The sequence below is a fragment of the Prosopis cineraria genome, unplaced genomic scaffold (assembly GCF_029017545.1).
Source record: "Prosopis cineraria cultivar Desert tree isolate PC_DT_omini unplaced genomic scaffold, ASM2901754v1 PC13, whole genome shotgun sequence".
Classification (NCBI taxonomy): Eukaryota; Viridiplantae; Streptophyta; class Magnoliopsida; order Fabales; family Fabaceae; genus Prosopis; species Prosopis cineraria.
Genome location: NW_026555344.1, coordinates 39,317,307 through 39,334,478, shown reverse-complemented (window position 1 = coordinate 39,334,478; position 17,172 = coordinate 39,317,307). Strand labels below are relative to the sequence as shown.

The 17,172-nt window shown below is 34.3% G+C and overlaps 2 protein-coding genes across 3 annotated transcripts; one reads left to right on the top strand and one right to left on the bottom strand.

The window, feature by feature from the left end:
• Positions 1-560: 560 nt before the first annotated feature.
• LOC129291180 (wall-associated receptor kinase-like 20) lies at positions 561-3,512 on the top strand. Its single transcript, XM_054928417.1, is given in 4 exon segments — positions 561-1,462; positions 1,573-1,577; positions 1,705-1,737; positions 2,317-3,512. Coding segments are annotated over 4 exon segments (1,944 nt in total). The 5' UTR covers positions 561-635; the 3' UTR covers positions 3,396-3,512.
• An 826-nt stretch (positions 3,513-4,338) lies between these two features.
• LOC129291179 (CASP-like protein 5B2) lies at positions 4,339-8,636 on the bottom strand. Of its 2 annotated transcripts, none has more exons than XM_054928415.1 (4): positions 8,556-8,636; positions 7,905-8,167; positions 5,541-5,673; positions 4,339-4,669 (listed from the first exon to the last, which is right to left on the bottom strand). In XM_054928415.1, the coding sequence occupies exons 2-4, from the start codon at positions 8,033-8,035 to the stop codon at positions 4,469-4,471; spliced, it is 465 nt and encodes a 154-aa protein (XP_054784390.1). In that variant the 5' UTR covers positions 8,036-8,167; positions 8,556-8,636; the 3' UTR covers positions 4,339-4,468. The 2 variants fall into 2 exon arrangements, with proteins under 2 accessions (XP_054784390.1, XP_054784391.1); XM_054928416.1 differs by having other exon boundaries at positions 8,465-8,563.
• Between the last annotated feature and the right edge of the window lie 8,536 nt (positions 8,637-17,172).

Genomic DNA, 17,172 nt, shown 5'->3' with positions numbered 1-17,172 from the left:
GTAATGTAAAGGTTACTTTTGGGATATGCACGGAACAGTATTTTATGTTTTAAACTAGATTACTAAATCCCGAAAGCACAATATGTGTGTTTGCGAGCCATTTATAGTTCATGAACATTATATTGGTTTACCCTTTCTGTGAAGAAATTAAAGCTGTCAAAGCACGTGCACATCCCCCTTAGAAGAACGTGACACACTCTGGGAAAACCTAAACAAGACACATGCAATGCTTTCAGCTGAACGTGGCTTCATGGCTAAGTTATATACGAATTTAGTCCTTTTATTGGTCCCCTTGAGCATTCAAAAGTAATCTACAACTTAATTTGGAAACGCCATCAGTACAGTTCCCTACAATATCTTCATAGGATTCGACGTAAATTTTCTTTTTGATCATTCCCTATCCCCTACATGCAATCCTAGGCAACCTTCAACACTCTTAAAACTCTTGTCGAACAATAGTAGTTACGATCAAGGTCTCTAGCTAAAGAAGCTTTGTAGTACTTTTTTTTTTTTTTTTGGGTCACGTTACGAGAGTTTGGCTCCTCAAAATATTTACTCAATCCTCACCTCAAATTATAATCCTGTTTCCATCTTTCCATCTACCTGCCAATTTTCATTCTACTGTTTGCTCTCCAATGGTGCAACAGACAGTTCCTGCAGTAATAACCTTAATTTTCATAATGGTGATCCTGCTATCTTGCGCCAGTGGCACGGCAGCACGAAGCTGCCGCAACTGCGGCTTGAATACTGTTCCGTACCCGTTAAGCACAGGACCCGGCTGTGGCCACCCGATGTACAATATAAAGTGCGTAACAAGCAAGTTGTGGCTTGACGCTCTTGGTGGATCATCTTATATGATCAAGTCCATCAATCCGATAACCCGACGGATCATTATACGACCTGCAAGCATGGCGCCGAAGACGTGTGTGTCCACAGACCTCAGCAGCGAAGGCATACGCTTGAACAAGAACCTTCCCTTTAAAATCACCAGCAATAACACCGTCTTTCTGTACAACTGTACGAACGCGATGCAGAAATCAAAACCGCCCATGGACTGTTCACTGAATGGCCTCTGTCATAGCTACATTAAGGACCATGCAGATTCCGGCGGAGCGTGCATGAGCGTGGAGCTATGTTGCAGCTTCAGGACTGGTAGGCCGTTCTCGGAGGACATGGTGAGGGTGCATGGAGGAGAGTGTGCTGCGTATCAGAGTTTTGTAAATCTCAATGAGGCAATGGCTCGGAAGCTGAAGAAATGGCCGGAGCCGGGAATAGAGCTGGAGTGGGTGATACCGGAGGAGCCAGTTTGCAAGGGGCCGACGGATTGCAAGGCGCTGTTGAACTCCACATGTTTGAAGGATCCGATCAATGCTCGGCAAATGAAGTGCCTTTGCAATGCTGGCTTCAAGTGGGACCCTGCCAATGGTTTGTGTCAACTAATCCATGGTCGACCAAAAAGTAAGTGAAATTTTTTGTTTATAATTTATAAAAATTTAAATATCTCCTTATAATTATATATTAATTTTAAATGCAGAAGTTGTTTCAAGAAAAATATTGTAAAATTAAATTAAGGTGTCGTGTAACTTGCTATTTTAAGTGAGGTTTATCTGTAAATTCTGGCTCCGCTCCTGATACCTCCTTGTTGCACTCACATGGGTAGGTGGGTTTGATAAAAAGCATAAACGTAAACTTAGAAAGAAAAAGGAAAAAAAAAAAAAGAAACAGAAACCTGCTAATGTGAGTGTTAAAGGGATATTAGGAGGGAAGTATCAAGAGACAAAACAGGTCCATATTAGCTCGTGATGATAACAATAATAGTAATTTTCATTGAAATATTTTATTCATGTTTTTCTCCTTATTTAAAAATCATGCTTGAGATTTCTCAGTGTGAATTCCAGTCGAATCCTTCATTCCAAGTTAGTTAATAACATTGTCTTCTATCATCACAATGTAGATGTAACCTGCCCAATGCACGATAAAAAAGGTAAACAATGCAAGCCTATTCATCGGAAGAAGGCGGCCATGCCACTCGCCGGTAGGTAATAATGTAATAAATAATCAACCTCGTGTGTGTGTGTGTGTGTGTGTTGATAGACTCTTGCTTATAAATTTACCCCTCCAATGTAATGTTTATACCTTTTTTGTTGGTATATGTCTATAATTTTTTTATTTGTGGAAAATCCACATTCTGCTTCATGTATACAAATTGATCTCAAAAATTGAATATGTTTGCATACATTTTGAAAATTACAATTTTTTAAAAAAAATTTGGGCTTTAAACATGATGGTAATTTTCTGGGATTTTGTTTTCCTCAGCCGTGGGAGCATCCTTGGGAGCAATAGTATTCATTGCGCTGTTTGTGAGCATTATTCTGTACAAGCAGCATGACAAATCAAAGAGACAAGCCGAGATGAAGTTAAGGAAGCAAAAGGAACGAATCTTAAACGCGAAAGCCAACTGTGGGCTATCAGCCAGGATCTTCACAATGAGAGAAATAAAGAAGGCGTCCGACAACTTCTCCAAAGACAACCTCATCAGCACCGGCGGCTTCGGAGAAGTCTTCAAAGGAACCTTCGACGACGGAACCGTCATAGCCATCAAACGAGCCAAGCTCAGCAACACCAAAGCCCTCGACCAAATCCTGAACGAGGTTCGAATCCTCTGCCAAGTCAACCACCGTAACCTCGTCCGCCTCCTGGGTTGTTGTGTCGAACTAGACTACCAACCCCTTCTAATCTACGAATACATCCCCAACGGGACCCTCTTCGACCACCTCCACACGCACCGTTTTGATCGTCCTCTCCACTGGCTCCACAGGCTCAAGATCGCCCACCAAACAGCTCAAGCTCTATATTATCTTCACTCTTCGGCGTTGCCTCCTATATACCACAGGGACGTGAAATCAAGCAATATACTGTTGGACGATAGGTTTGATGCCAAAGTCTCAGACTTTGGGCTGTCTAGGCTTGTTGAGATAGCTGAAGCGAACAAGAGCCATATCTTCACTAGTGCACAGGGGACCCTAGGGTATCTCGACCCTGAGTATTATCGTAACTTTCAGCTTACTGATAAAAGTGATGTGTATAGCTTCGGGGTGGTGTTGTTGGAGATTCTCACACGTGAGAAGGCTATTGATTTTAACAGGAAAGAGGAGAATGTGAACTTGGTGGTTTATGGGAAGAAGATGATGAAGGAAGAGAGGCTTCTGGACATGGTGGATCCGGCGTTGAAGGATGGAGCGACCAACTTGGAGTTGGAGACGATGAAGTCTCTGGGGTTTCTTGCAGTGGCTTGCTTGGAAGAGCAGAGGCAGAATCGACCTTCCATGAAGGAAATTTCCGATGAGATTGAGTACCTAATTTGTATTCTTACTAATGACCTTCCCAAAACTTAAATGTCCAAGTCCTTTTGCAGAGCTAGTTACGAATTAATTACTTTCACAAAACAATTTGTATATTGTACTTTAAGATGCTGGTTTTAAGTTTAAGTGGGTTAGGACAGGATTGGTAGAGGCCAGGGCCACCTGGGTTATATAGATCTTACACTATATATACTTTTCATTCTCGACCTTCTCATGTATATTGTGACTCTGCCACTGCTTGAAATGCTAGTATGAACAAGAACATGTCCTGATTCAACCACTCCATCCAATCCAATCTCGGTCATCTTGGCTGAGAGTGGTTGGTCGTTGATAGCGATTTAGTGGGTTAGTTATAGATGAGACCAGAGATTAAAAGCAATTAGCGGCTGCTTATTGGCCGCTCGTTTCTAGTCAAAGTTCTAATGGACAGCAATATGGTGGCATGTCTATGAAAGAAAAGTACCACCATCACCCCAAATATATAATCTAATTCGATATTTAAACCACGTCAAGTCTCATGCACAAATCAAATGATTCAGGGAGGGGAAGAAAACCCTACTCTGAAAATGAATTTCGATCTTCAAATTTTATAAACTCGTATATTGGGAAAGAGAATGATAGAAAATACAAGAGTGTAAAATACACAGACCATCTTTGCACTTGCCATCTCCTTTATATTTTTGTAAATGCGTGTGTGAGCGCGAGCGTTTACTTTTGTGGATATAAAGAATTCAAATTCTTAAAATGCGCGTCAGTATCATACTTGAGTTGCAAGGAAAATTATGGAAGATTTTGTCCAGAAAAAAATGTGAAAGGAAAAACTTAAACACAATCTGCAAAAGAAATATAAACTAAACTTAATCATGAATAGTTATGTATACATGCCACTGATTTTCTTAGTAAAGCTCACCTATGACATGTCTACATATCTCTCCATGATTGGTTTAGTTTATTTTTCTAGAAAGCTTCGCTAGCATGTGGAAGCAAGCTAACTGATACAGCAAAATTTACAGCGTCAACTATCTACTCGTGCAACAAAATATACAACAGAAATCAAAGATGATATAACGTGCAAATCATCTTTCTGGCAAGGGAAATAGGTAAAGCTACACAGAAGCTAAGATCCAAAACATCACGTGTGATGAGATTGCCGTAAAAACCCAGGTGATAAAAGCCATGGCTACAGAAATTTGGTACCTTCTGCAAGGGAGACTCTTTTGAATCTTGCAGAAATCCAGGTCTTTAGAATAAAGAACAATGATTCCTGCCGACGAGCATGCAGCTGCCAATGATAAAGTAGCCGTTACCTGCATTTCATAAATTACTATCATCACCAGGAAGCAAATATCTAGTTCTATTCAGAAGTTCAAGTTTTATGTGAAGGCCAATGAATTATTTTTCTATAAGTTCTAACCATCATATAAAAGTACTGTGGACTTAAAAAAAGGGAAAAGCAAAGGTTTGTCATACCATAGGCTGAGACTTAATTTTAATTGAAAGAATTAGAGGCAGGAATGATCAAACTCTGTACCACCTGACCATAATTACTCCGATATTGTGTCAACTATTTCAACTCAAAAACTCGGGTGCAAGACCACTAATAGTTTTATCATTACATCTAACAATAACCCCCAAAATGTTTCATCATGAAAGCAGACAAAAAACCCTCATTTTCTTACATGAGAAAGAAAAAATTCCCAACAATCAATATTCAAGAAGAAAGTTGAAGAATCTTTTATAATAAATTAATAATCCATTAGTATAAAATAAATTCATGCACTAAGGCACCGGTTTCATCAACTCTGGGCCAAAAACTGAGTTTCCCTCACAGCCCTTAAACCAGATCACATATAAAAGTTTGCTTCAAAGTTCAAACTCCTCAATTACTTCTAAGTGATGTTTGCAAAATGATTCATTAGTTGTTCACTAAAAATAAGAGCTAAGAAAACTACAATGCAGAGCACATCTTTAAAATTTTGCAAGCCTAGCCATCTCGTTACGGCTATTTCAATGATTTACCAGCCACAGTGTATTAATTTTTCAGTCCATCCAGAATAAGTGATACAAATGATAAAAGCTTAATCATAAAGTCGCTTTAATCTAGCTCCATAAAAAGCTTATAGACCTTTTCCCCTCAATAAGATAGAAAGAAGATAAGGAAATTGGCTTGATTATTACCCAATCACCCACAACAAACAGGCTGACAAGGATTGCATTTTGAAGGTCTCTCTTTCTCCTCACAGCATAAATGTCAAGACATGCAAGACCAAAGCTCCAGAGCACTTGAAGTCCCATTGATGCGATTAAGTAACTGAAAGTGCAGACAAGAAGTATATAGATATTGGAAGAACAAAAGAGAATAATATGTTTGAAGCCTAAAGAAAAGGAAAATTCTATTTACAGGCAAATGAAACATTAATCAATGTAAATATTCAATCCTAACTTCTCCAGCTCCAGCAGATGCCGTATCCTTAGATGAATCTTAGTCAGACAATGCTCAAGAACATGAATAAGGTGCATGCAGCCTTAGCAAGCACCATTAACTTTTGGTGACCCAGTTCAAAAGGCATGCTTCTGATAAATAGACACCTTGCCAATTTAGATATAGAAGGACATTCATAAATTAAAACTGATACGTAGTCCAAAAAAAATAACTGTAACAAAAGGAAAAATCTCTAAAACAAGTCTTTATTTAGCAGCTCATTTACTACTCTGATGAATGATCTGTTGCGTTGACTCATTCTTCAATATATGAAGTAGTGAGGCACCCATTGACTTTATTATTGACCATACTGCCCCATTTTGGTGTTTTATATACTTGGACCATAGTTTATCCCCCTGCCAACTCAAAACTCAATCAAGTAAAGTCAAAGTTGTGCCAACTGCCAAGCAAAATCATGGCATCGCAAAATTCAGATGGCATATTGTGGTACACCACATGAGTATGCAGCCAAAATATCAATTTAGGTTCATTGCTCACTTCTGAGTTCTGATTTCTCTTTCTTGTTCCTTCCTCTGTCCTTATTCAAGCTATTTTCTGGTTTTTCTCAGTTTTATGACTTCATCTCTCTTGGCACTTTCTCCTTCCTCTAGTTCATCACTTCATCCAGAAGGAACTCACCTTTTCTCATTCTTCCCAACGGCTAAAGTCATTCAATTTTGACATATTTGTGATTTAAACATTCAACTGCTTGATGCTGTTGAATTTTAGATTATTGTTGGAGTTATTATCAACAATGATTTCAGTGGTAACTACTGCAGATACATTCCACAAAATCCATGTCAAAAAAATACATAAATAAATATAAAGGATACCCACATAAGGGATGCTTACCTGTAAGTAAATGCAGTGTTTTAAGCACATACATAACTAGAATACCCACAGCAGGAACAGAATGAGAGGACCAAGCACATATTAAATGACAAGTTATTAAACGCACTAAATTTATTTATGAACTAATATGGAAAGTACACACAACTAATCCCCCTAATTCCTTTTTGCCAAGAACTGTCAAATATTATATAAGAACCTAAAATGTATAAAATTTGAAAGTTAACCATAAATAAGCATGATTCATGCTATTACTCAAAATGTTACACTAACAAAGATCTGATCAAGACAATCGTCCTCAATCATCAAACCTTCTTCAGTTTGAAAGCTAATGGCAAATTGAAAGCTCCTTCTTTACACAAATCAAAATTAGATCAGTTAGTGCTTTAGATTACTTTGTTGCAAGAACTGGAATTTGGCGTTAAACAACAGAACAAATTGGCTCTCAATCACTCGCATTGCAATAACAAGGTGTAAATAGGTTCAAATAGCCTCAAAATCAACAATGAGGGTGATCAAGAAACTTCTTAATCAGATATTAAACAAAAGTTTGTCAATCTCACTGCCAAAGACAACAGAATGAGCATGCATCTATGCAACAAATAACCCCAAATAAGAAGCACGTGTGAATGACTTATTAAATATGAGGACAAATATTAAGCACATATATTTGGTATCTTCCATCACGTTCTCCAACGAGAAAATGACAAGCAAAGAAATTTTTGAGCTGAGAATTCATATGATTCTTTCCCCACATACATGCACACAATCCCCCAAAAGAAAAAAGGGCATCCACATTACATGATTTTTATTGGAGACCTGGCAACAAACTTCTGAGAAACTTTTCCTAAGTATTAAATATAATGAGTCTTTCCGTTCCTAGAGATCCTGCATTAAATTGAATCGCTTCATTAACAAGTCCTGATGGTGATAGTATCTACTAGAACAACTCAAGTCCTTGCCAAATGTCGAAAACAACAATCAGAGACCAATTTCCACATGATAAATATTGTTCAGGAAGCGTTAATACATCCTCATTAGAAGTACTTGGGTCACTCTTAAGCTGAATAACAATGATCCTAACCGGTGGCAGCTTACCAAGTAGATTTATTCGTAAATCACACTATTTTTCAGATATAGCGTAAAAAGCAGCAGGAAATCCGAAATTCACACACTAGCAACCAAAAAGTAGAAAATGGATGTAGGAATACCAAAAAGCAGTGTAGCTAGAGAACCCAAAAGCAGTGACCATAACTCCAATAGAAGCAGCACCAAATGCGCATTGCGCTAATCTCAACATCAACCCTGTGATAGTCCCCGGTCCCCCTAGCAATCGCTTCATCTTCTTCTTTAGAGTGATCGAGGGCCCTTTTGTTGAGGAAAAGGGCCCCTGAAGAAACCCTAGATTTCAAAAAACGGCCATTTTCACAAATCTCTTCAGCTCACCCACCACTTCACTACAGGTCTGAGAGATCTGTCATATAGATTGTACGGTATAGAAGCAACAATCAGAGGAAGTGAATTGGAAATCAGAAAGAGAGAATAACAGGAAAAGAACAATGATTCATCAATGGGAAAGAAAAGTGATAGCACTAAAAGGAAAAGGCCAATCCTGTGAAAGAAGAAAGATTTGTGCTTAATCACTGAGAAATGGCACAAATAAGGGATTGTTAATGATACTATTTAGGGTCACTAATGCTTGATTTCTAGCGCAGACAAGATCCGAGAAAATCCACGTATACACTGTGAGAAGAAAGACAAGTTGGGTTACTATTTTGATTTCTAAAGGCTTTCTTTTCGTTTTCCTTCTTCTCTTTGTTTAAACGAGGGGGGATGTCTCAAACAAACTGGAATGCACAAACCTTGAAAAGATTTGGGATTTCACATCTTTGTATTGCTCCGCAGCCCTACATGTCTTAACAAGGCATGCATTGTAATAGAAGATATAAACAGGTGGTGAATTAAAGTCAAAACTAGCTAAATTTGCTTTAAATAATACCAACTTGTTTATTTTTATAATGCATATTTAATCAAATTATATTGGTTAATTATTTTTAAAATTACATACTCTTTTCATGTTTTCTCTTATTTAAAAAAATTATTAATTATATCCTTAATTAAAGGTATTTTTAAAAAATCTTATTAATTGCATCTTAAAAATTCAAGATACTTTATATTTTTAAACATCTTATCTTAAAAAAAATGTCTTACATTTTTAATGTGAGATTTTTTTAAAACAAGAGGACTTATACACAATAAAATATTTATATATGTGATATCTTTTCTATAATCTATATCTACTTAGTATTCACTTAGTATTATCTCATGGAATTTAAACTTGATCAAGTTTATATAATTCTATCAATGTAATTTTTTATATAAAATTCAAATATGGAGTTTTATTCAAAAAAAAAATGAGCTTGTTCTACTCATCAAAGTATTTAGTATTTTTTTAAACAAAATTTTAAATTTGAATCTTATAAGTGCAAAAAATATAACGAAAGTGTTATCTTATTTAGAAATTTGAGATTGCTCTAACTCAAATTACATTCATGTTTTTTTATGTTTCAATTCTAAACTTTGTTTTATGTTTCAAGCCCAAGTAGATTTGATTCCACAAATAAAAATTGAGAAACAAAATTGTTTGATTCAATTTGGTGAGGCAGAACTCACGTAATGTAAACTTGTTTAAGCAAATCATGCCAACTGAATTACCTAATAAAGCAATCTAATTATAAAAAGTGTACTAAAACTATGAGAGGCATATGCTTAAACATCTTGGTCACCTGCTCCACTTACCTCCGTTAGGGGACCACCTTTAAAACTATGTGTATGCCACATTTCTGGAAGCTAATATGCTTAATTATGCCATATGTTTAATTACTTTGTCACATTCAACTACGAACTTCTCCCATTTCATTATCTCATTAATTCTAATTCTAAAACTTTTTAAGTGGGGTTTGCATTCTTTGAGATTATGGTACTTTTAATTTGTTATTCAATAATACCTTTAAATCTTTATTGATTTTTATACGGGAGTGCATATACTTACAATTTGTTTATTAGTTTGGCCGATTCACACTAACAAACTTTGAACTTATCTAATGTATAAATGTAGTGAATCAGATGACTAATGAACTTATCTAATGAATTAAAAAAAAAAGTGTTCATTAATTGCCGGATAATCATTCAAATGAACTCTTGTATATATGCTTCACAACATCAAATGGAAGGCACCCTGCTATTCTACTTTATTTACTTTAGATCACTGATCTGGTAGATACTCAACTATCATAGCAATCATAACATTCCCTCCATGCCTTCGAGACTCCATTGCATTAAAAGAAAAAAAAAACAAAGAAACAACTTTTGGATAAGTAGAGTTACCAGAACACAAGTGAGATAATGTTGTTGCAATTGATCTAATCTCCTTACATAGCTCGATCATTTCCATACATTTTGATGTCGTTTTTATTTCAATTAGGAAGATTTAATTTATTTTGAATTTGGATTTTCACCTTGGACTTTGAATTCTAACTTTGTATTTTGATCTTGTTATTGTCAATGTAATTTTGTTTGTTACAAAAAAAAACTCAATAACATTTTTAAAAAAAAAAAGTAATACTAATATAGGTTGGGCTTCAAATAAAAGGTAAGGTATGTCTCATAACTTTTAGAATAGATGTTAAGAAAAATACACATTTATTATTAACCAAGAGTTTATATCAGTAACAAAATTATAACTTATTTTAGTATCTGTAAGGTACAAGTTAAGTTTTTATTAACTGCATATCAAATTTATATGACTTTAAAATCTTTTGAGGTAAAAGCACTAAATAACCCTTCCAACATGACTGTAGTGTTTTTTTCTCTTTAAAAAAAATAAAGAAAGGGAGATTTAATTACTGCTATTACAAAATCTTGCAAGTATAGAGTGCAATCTAGTTAGAATAAGCAAGATTCCAAGTTTGTGTCCCTTTGTATATTTCAATGCAAAAGATATTTTATTCACGCATGAGCTAATTTTAATTTTCAAGGGATCGGAGAAAATTAAAAGCTCCAAAATACAATAAGAAATTTGTAAAACAAGAGGAAGGTGCTGACAAAGTAAATACTCTAGAGCGTTAGCCCTCACATGAAATTAATGATAAGCTTGTCTAATATGGACTACATGACACAAGGGAGGTTCCATGTGGTGCCTTTGTTCAACTTCACATGACTCACCCACCCACTCTTTATTTATTTATTTATTATTTCTTTCTTGGCTAAACAAAACTTCACATGGTTTTTAAGAGTTCTTGGATGGTGCTTGTGTGAAAGATGAAATTGGACAAAACACACTTAGAATTATAATTAAATGGAAAGAAATATTTAGAGAAAATATAAAAATATTTCATATTCATCTATTACTCCAACCTTATATATAAAGTGTGTACCAATAAAAAAATAGTATTTAATTGAAAGCATATAAAATTACAATAATTTACCAGTTTTTTTTAATAATGTCATAATTAATATTATGATGGTGGCTAATAAAGTATACAGTTAATATCTCCTATTTTTTTTAAGAAAAGGAAAAAATTATTTAATTACTAAAAAATAACACAACATTCTTTATATTTAAAGATAAAACAAGTTTTTAAAAAATATTTTACATGAATAGTTTCTTTCTACTTTCTTTTTATTTTTTTTGGCATTTTACCAATGCCTTGGACTTGGACGGCCATGGCCATCGTATTCACTTACCTCTTCTTTCATACACTGCTTTCCTTTCATCACGCTTTCACTTTTAACTTACTCCATCACATTGTTTCATATAATATATTTGAATTTGGTAATTATTCTAACGTCATCCCCTCAAATAAGTGGCTCAATTATAATAATTAAATTTAATTAATATTTAAAAATTATTAAGATATACTTCTTTTAAAAATTCAACACAATCTTTACAACCAAAATACTCTTCATTTAATACATTGTTCCATCTAAAAGTTTGATATTTCAATACTTTCTTTACGTCATATAACAAAATATTTGATAACCTTTTGACTAAATTAAATGGTTATTATTATATCACAGAAGATATTCATTAAGTGAGTAAATGTATGACATTCACTAAATCCAAATTCTCATATAAAATAGTGACTTTGTTACATTTTCACGGCCCAACATTGTTAAGAATTTGAATCTCTCCATGACGAAACACAACTACTCCCTTTAGTTTTTTTTATAAGTAACTTCTAATATTTTCATTGAAACTAAGAAAAACCTTAAAATAAGATTGTGAAAAAAGAAATTCATAACCCGATCTAACCTGGCATGACCCGAACAAACTCATTTTGAAAAGTGAACCCAAAGAAAGGACTAGACTAATCGAACTAGACCACACCTAGAGACTGCTAGTGGAGAGACCATATGGTCTAACTCTGTCTAGATGAATATATTTTCTAGTATTAAATATATTATTTACCAAACCATAAAATGTAAAAGAGTTTTACTCAAACTATGTCCCATTCATTCTTTATTTCTGCTTGCCCTAATTTCAATCCTTATCATCGCACAACATGGCTGCACATGAGGCGAGAGTCTCTCCTTCTTCATTTCAATCGTGTGTGTCGCTACGTCATGTCTTTAGCCACCTGAATAACTAAACTTCAAGATTTATTCGCCGTGTGTTTGCATTTACTTTTCACTTCTCAATAGCTTTCCTTGTGTTCTTGCACAAACGCACATTGCAATGAAAGCCACTTCAAGGTTTTGGTTTTTTTGTTTTTCTTCTCCATCCTCTTGAAATATTTTTCTGCTTGCTCTAACCATGTCATTCACTAGTACAAAATATAAAATTTAAGGGGCACTTTCTACATCGGTTGAAAGCCAAACAATGTAAAAAGTTAAGGTGATGGCATTTTTGTAATTTTGACAATACGTATTATAGATTTTACATCGAGTAAAAAGGCAACTGCTGTTAAAAATAACACCCGCTGTAGAAAGATAATTTTCTACAGTAGGTGACACGATTTTCTGTAGCGGGTGGCTTGCACCCGCTGTAGAAAACCACTTTCTACAGTAGGTGCATGGTGACTCGTTGTAGAAAGTGGTTCAATTTTTTTTACTTTTAAACTCCGTGCTTCTCTTCCCTTATTTTTGTGCCTTTAGAACACTCATTCATGCTTTCCTCCCTCATCCCCTGTCCCTTATTCATCCTTCCTCTTCCCTTCATCCCCTTCCCCATAGCCCCCCGTCCTCACCCCCCTCGGTCCTCACCCCCGTCCCCACCCCTGTCCCCCTGCCCCCCCCCGTCCTTACCCCCATCCCCCTCCCTGTCGGCCCCCACCCCCCATCCCTATACCCCCTCCCCCTACAGCTGCCCCTCCCCCTTCTGTTGCCATTCCCTCCCCCTACCTCTACCGCCTCTTTCTCCTCCTGCTTGCTCCTCCTCTTATTTCTGTCACCACTCTTGATTGATTAGGTATGGCTCTTAATTTTTGTAAAGATAATTTTTTATTTGATTGTATTTTTTTATTAATTTATTAGGCTGATATGTGTGTGCGTGTGTATATATATATGATAATAATGATATTGATTATTATTGAAAATGCTGTTAGTGGATTCATAAAGCCTTAAGTTGTTGCATGTGATCATTAATTTGGTTTAAAATTATCAATTTTCTCTATTAAAATTTTTTAAAAATCTTGGGAGGTCTAATTTTTAGGGAGACTCTGTCGAAATTTTTTAAAATTCATTCTTTTCCTTTGAATTGCTTAAATTTAGTTTTTAAGAAGGCCTCATCAAGTTGTTTGCATATGGTCATTTTTAAGAAGGTTTAATTTTTAACATTAGTATATTTTTTAGGTGTTGACATATGGATCGTAGTTGGATGAATGCTAGACGAACAAGTGATGAGTATGATAATGGGGTGAAGGAATTTTTAGAATTTGCTAAGAAAAATACTGTTGACAACAGTGTAAGGTTCTCCCTTGTGTTAATTGCTTGAATGAGAGGAGATTAGGTGCAGTCGAAATAAGAGAGCACTTGATTTGTGATGGAATTTGCAAGAATTATACAATATGAATTTGGCATGGTGAACGATTGGAACATTATAATAACACGTCTCAATACGTGAAAATTGATAATCTGAATGATGAAATAGATATGAATGAAGATCGATTAGAGGACATGATTCGTAATGTGGGGGAAGAAGCTTTTAAACGAGCACATATATATGATAACTTATGCACTGACGCAGAGAAGCCTCTATATCCAGGGTGCATTGATTTTAGTTTGTTATTTGGGGTGTTAAAACTGGTTACCTTAAAGGCAAGAGCTAGGTAGAGTGACCAAAGTTTTACTTAGTTGCTAAAGTTACTTCAAATAATGTTGCCGAAAGGCAATGTATTACCAAATTGTTATTATGATGCCAAGAAGATCTTATGTCCAATGGGTATGAAGTATAAAAAAAATACATGCATGCCTTAATGATTGTATATTGTACAGAAACGAGCTTGAAGGGGAGGAGAAGTGTCCGAAATGTGAGGCACCACAGTACAAAGAGAAGGGGGCTCCTGCAAAGGTCTTATGGTATCTTCCAATTATACCAAGGTTCAAGCGCTTGTTTGCAAATATTAATGATGCGAAGAACTTGATGTGGCATACAAATGAGAGGATATTTGATGGAAGACTTCGACATCCAGTCGATTTTCCTCAGTGGAAGAAAATTGATCAATTGTTTCTTAAATTTGGTAATGAGCCAAGAAACCTAAGGCTCGAACTTTCTACTGATAGAATGAATCCTTATAGTAGTCTCAGTAGTATACATAGTTCATAGCCTATTGTTTTGGTGATTTATAACCTATCACCTCGACTGTGCATGAAACAGAAGTACATGATGCTATTCATATTGATTTCAGGATCAAAACAACCTGGAAATGATATTGATATTTACCTAAGACCTCTAATTGAAGATTTGAAAATGTTGTGGGAGGTACGTGTGGAAATGTTTGATGCAAATCGAAAGGAAAATTTTAAGTTACATGCTATGATCTTTTGTACTATAAATAATTTTCCTGCATATGAAAATTTGTCTAGTTATAGTGTGAAAGGTCATAAAGCTTGTCCAATTTGTGAAGAAAGCACAAACTATCATCAACTTCAACATGGAAGGAAGACAGTCTACCTTGGCCATCGGAAGTTTCTTAGACGAGATCACCGTTATCGTAAATTAAAGAAAGCTGTTCATGGTCACCAAGAGAACAATCATGCTCTGAATGCTTTGACTGGGAATCAAGTGTTTGAATGGGTGAAAGATATCAATATTGTCTTCGATAAGACTAAAAAGAACATTAGTGCAAAAAACATATGAAAAAAAAAGGTCTATCTTTTTTGATCTTTCATATTAGCACAATCTTAAAGTAAGGCACTGTATTGATGTTATGCATGTGGAGAAAAACATGTGTGATAGTATTATTGGAATGCTTCTGAACATACCAAGAAAGACCAAGGACGGTGTGAACGTAAGATTAGATTTAAAAGAAATGGGAATACGAGAGGATTTACACTCGAGACCAGAAGGTAAGTGAACTTATTGTCCCCTAACCTCTCATACATTGTGCAAGTTTGAGAAAATAAATTTTTATGAGTGTTTACATGGAATTAAAGTTCCTTCGGGGTATTCTTCAAATATTGGGAAGCTTATGTCTGTGAAAGAGTTGAAACTGGTAAGCTTAAAGTCTCATGATTGCCATGTCTTGATACAACAACTATTACCTTTGGCTATTTGAGGTTTATTAAAAGAAGATTTAAAACTTACAATAACTAGACTCTATTTCTTTTTCAATACTTTATGCAGTAAAGCTATAGATCCCTGTAAACTAGAAGAGTTAGAACAAGAAGCTTGTATGATTTTGTGCCAACTTGAGATGCACTTTCTTCCTACTTTTTTTGACATTATGGTTCACCTAATAGTACATCTAGTGAGGGAGGTAAAATTGCGTGGCCCTGTTTATTTACAATGAATGTACCCAGTTGAGAGATACATGAAAATACTAAAAGAGTATGTCAAGAATCCATATCAACTTGAAGCATCGATAGTTAAAAAATATGTTACCGAAGAAGCCATTGAATTTTGTTCTAATTACTTGTCAAGTACAGAATCAATTAGACTTCCTAAATCTTATCGTGAGAAGAGGCAATTAGGTCAAGGCACACGTGGAATATCAGTAAAGAGCATGAGTCATGATGAATTACAAGAAGTACATTTATATATCTTAAATAATATTGATGAAGTTAAAGAATACATTTCTTCTCACAACGAACTTCTAAAGGCAGAAAATTATCAAATGAGAATGACTGAACAAAGGTTGTTAAAAGAGCATAATAAGACTTTTGTAGATTAGTTTAAGCAGAAAGTTTTGAATGAAAGTGACATTTTTGATATAATTAAATGGTTGGTAGGAAGTCCTAACTTTGATGTTATATGTTGGAGTGTGTATGATATTAATGGGTATTCTTTCTACACAAAGTCCTTGGATGAAAAGGAGAGATTAATGAATTATTATTGATACTCTCACTAATGTTAGTTTTAATTAAGTTACTTTCAACATAATTTTACAGGAATTAATAAAAAACCTTGAAATGCAATAACTCTCACTATAAATTTAATAAATTATCAATTTTTTTATTAAATATACATATTTTAATAATTTATTATCCCTTACCAACATTTAACAGGCTAACACGGAAAACTTGTGATAAAAATTAATATTATATTTTATAAATAAGATAAAATAATATTTTTCTCAATATGATTCAAAGAATATACTCCCTCTATTTAAAAATATAAGGTATTTTTAACCGAATCTCACCTTCAATAAAGTAGTTACCTACTTTTCAACTAACCCTAGCTTTTCATATTTATTCCTATTAAACACCTTATAATAAATATAAAGTCATCATCAATATAGAGGTACTTTAAAAAAAATAATGATTATATCTTGAAAGGTTAAAAATGTCTTATATTTTTTAACATCTATCTCTTCAAAAAAATGTCTTATATTTTTGAATAGGGAGAATAATTTTTAAAAATTAAGATGACTTTTGATAAGATTGGCAAGAGTATTGTATATTTATCTTATAAAATAAAATACCATTATCTTGATTTTCCTGTGAAATCATTGAGAAAGGAACCTCTCCTTTTCTCTTGCTCTCAATTTTTTCCTTGTTTTTTTTTCCTTTTTCAGTAGGGATCATTAATTTAAGATTAAAAATAAAAAAAATTAGATATTTTAAAAATTTTATAAAAAATATTTATTTTATAGAAATTTTATAAAAATAAAAATTATTTTATGTTTGTTTATAATAATAAAAAGTGATTATTAGTTAGTAATTTTAAAATTTTATAATATCTGTACGTATTTTACCTCTTTAAAACACTTTCTCTCATTTATCATATTAATTTATTTTTAGAAACTACTCAAAATAATT

Bases quoted from the DNA above. Each gene is read 5' to 3' on its own strand.
- LOC129291179 (XM_054928415.1), bottom strand. From the start codon at position 8,035: ATGAAGCGATTGCTAGGGGGACCGGGGACTATCACAGGGTTGATGTTG. The intron at 5,674-7,904 runs GTATTCCTACAT...CTGCACTTTCAG, and splicing joins TCTAGCTACACTGCTTTTTG to TTACTTAATCGCATCAATGG. The intron at 4,670-5,540 runs GTAATAATCAAG...TATGAAATGCAG, and splicing joins TGTTTGTTGTGGGTGATTGG to GTAACGGCTACTTTATCATT.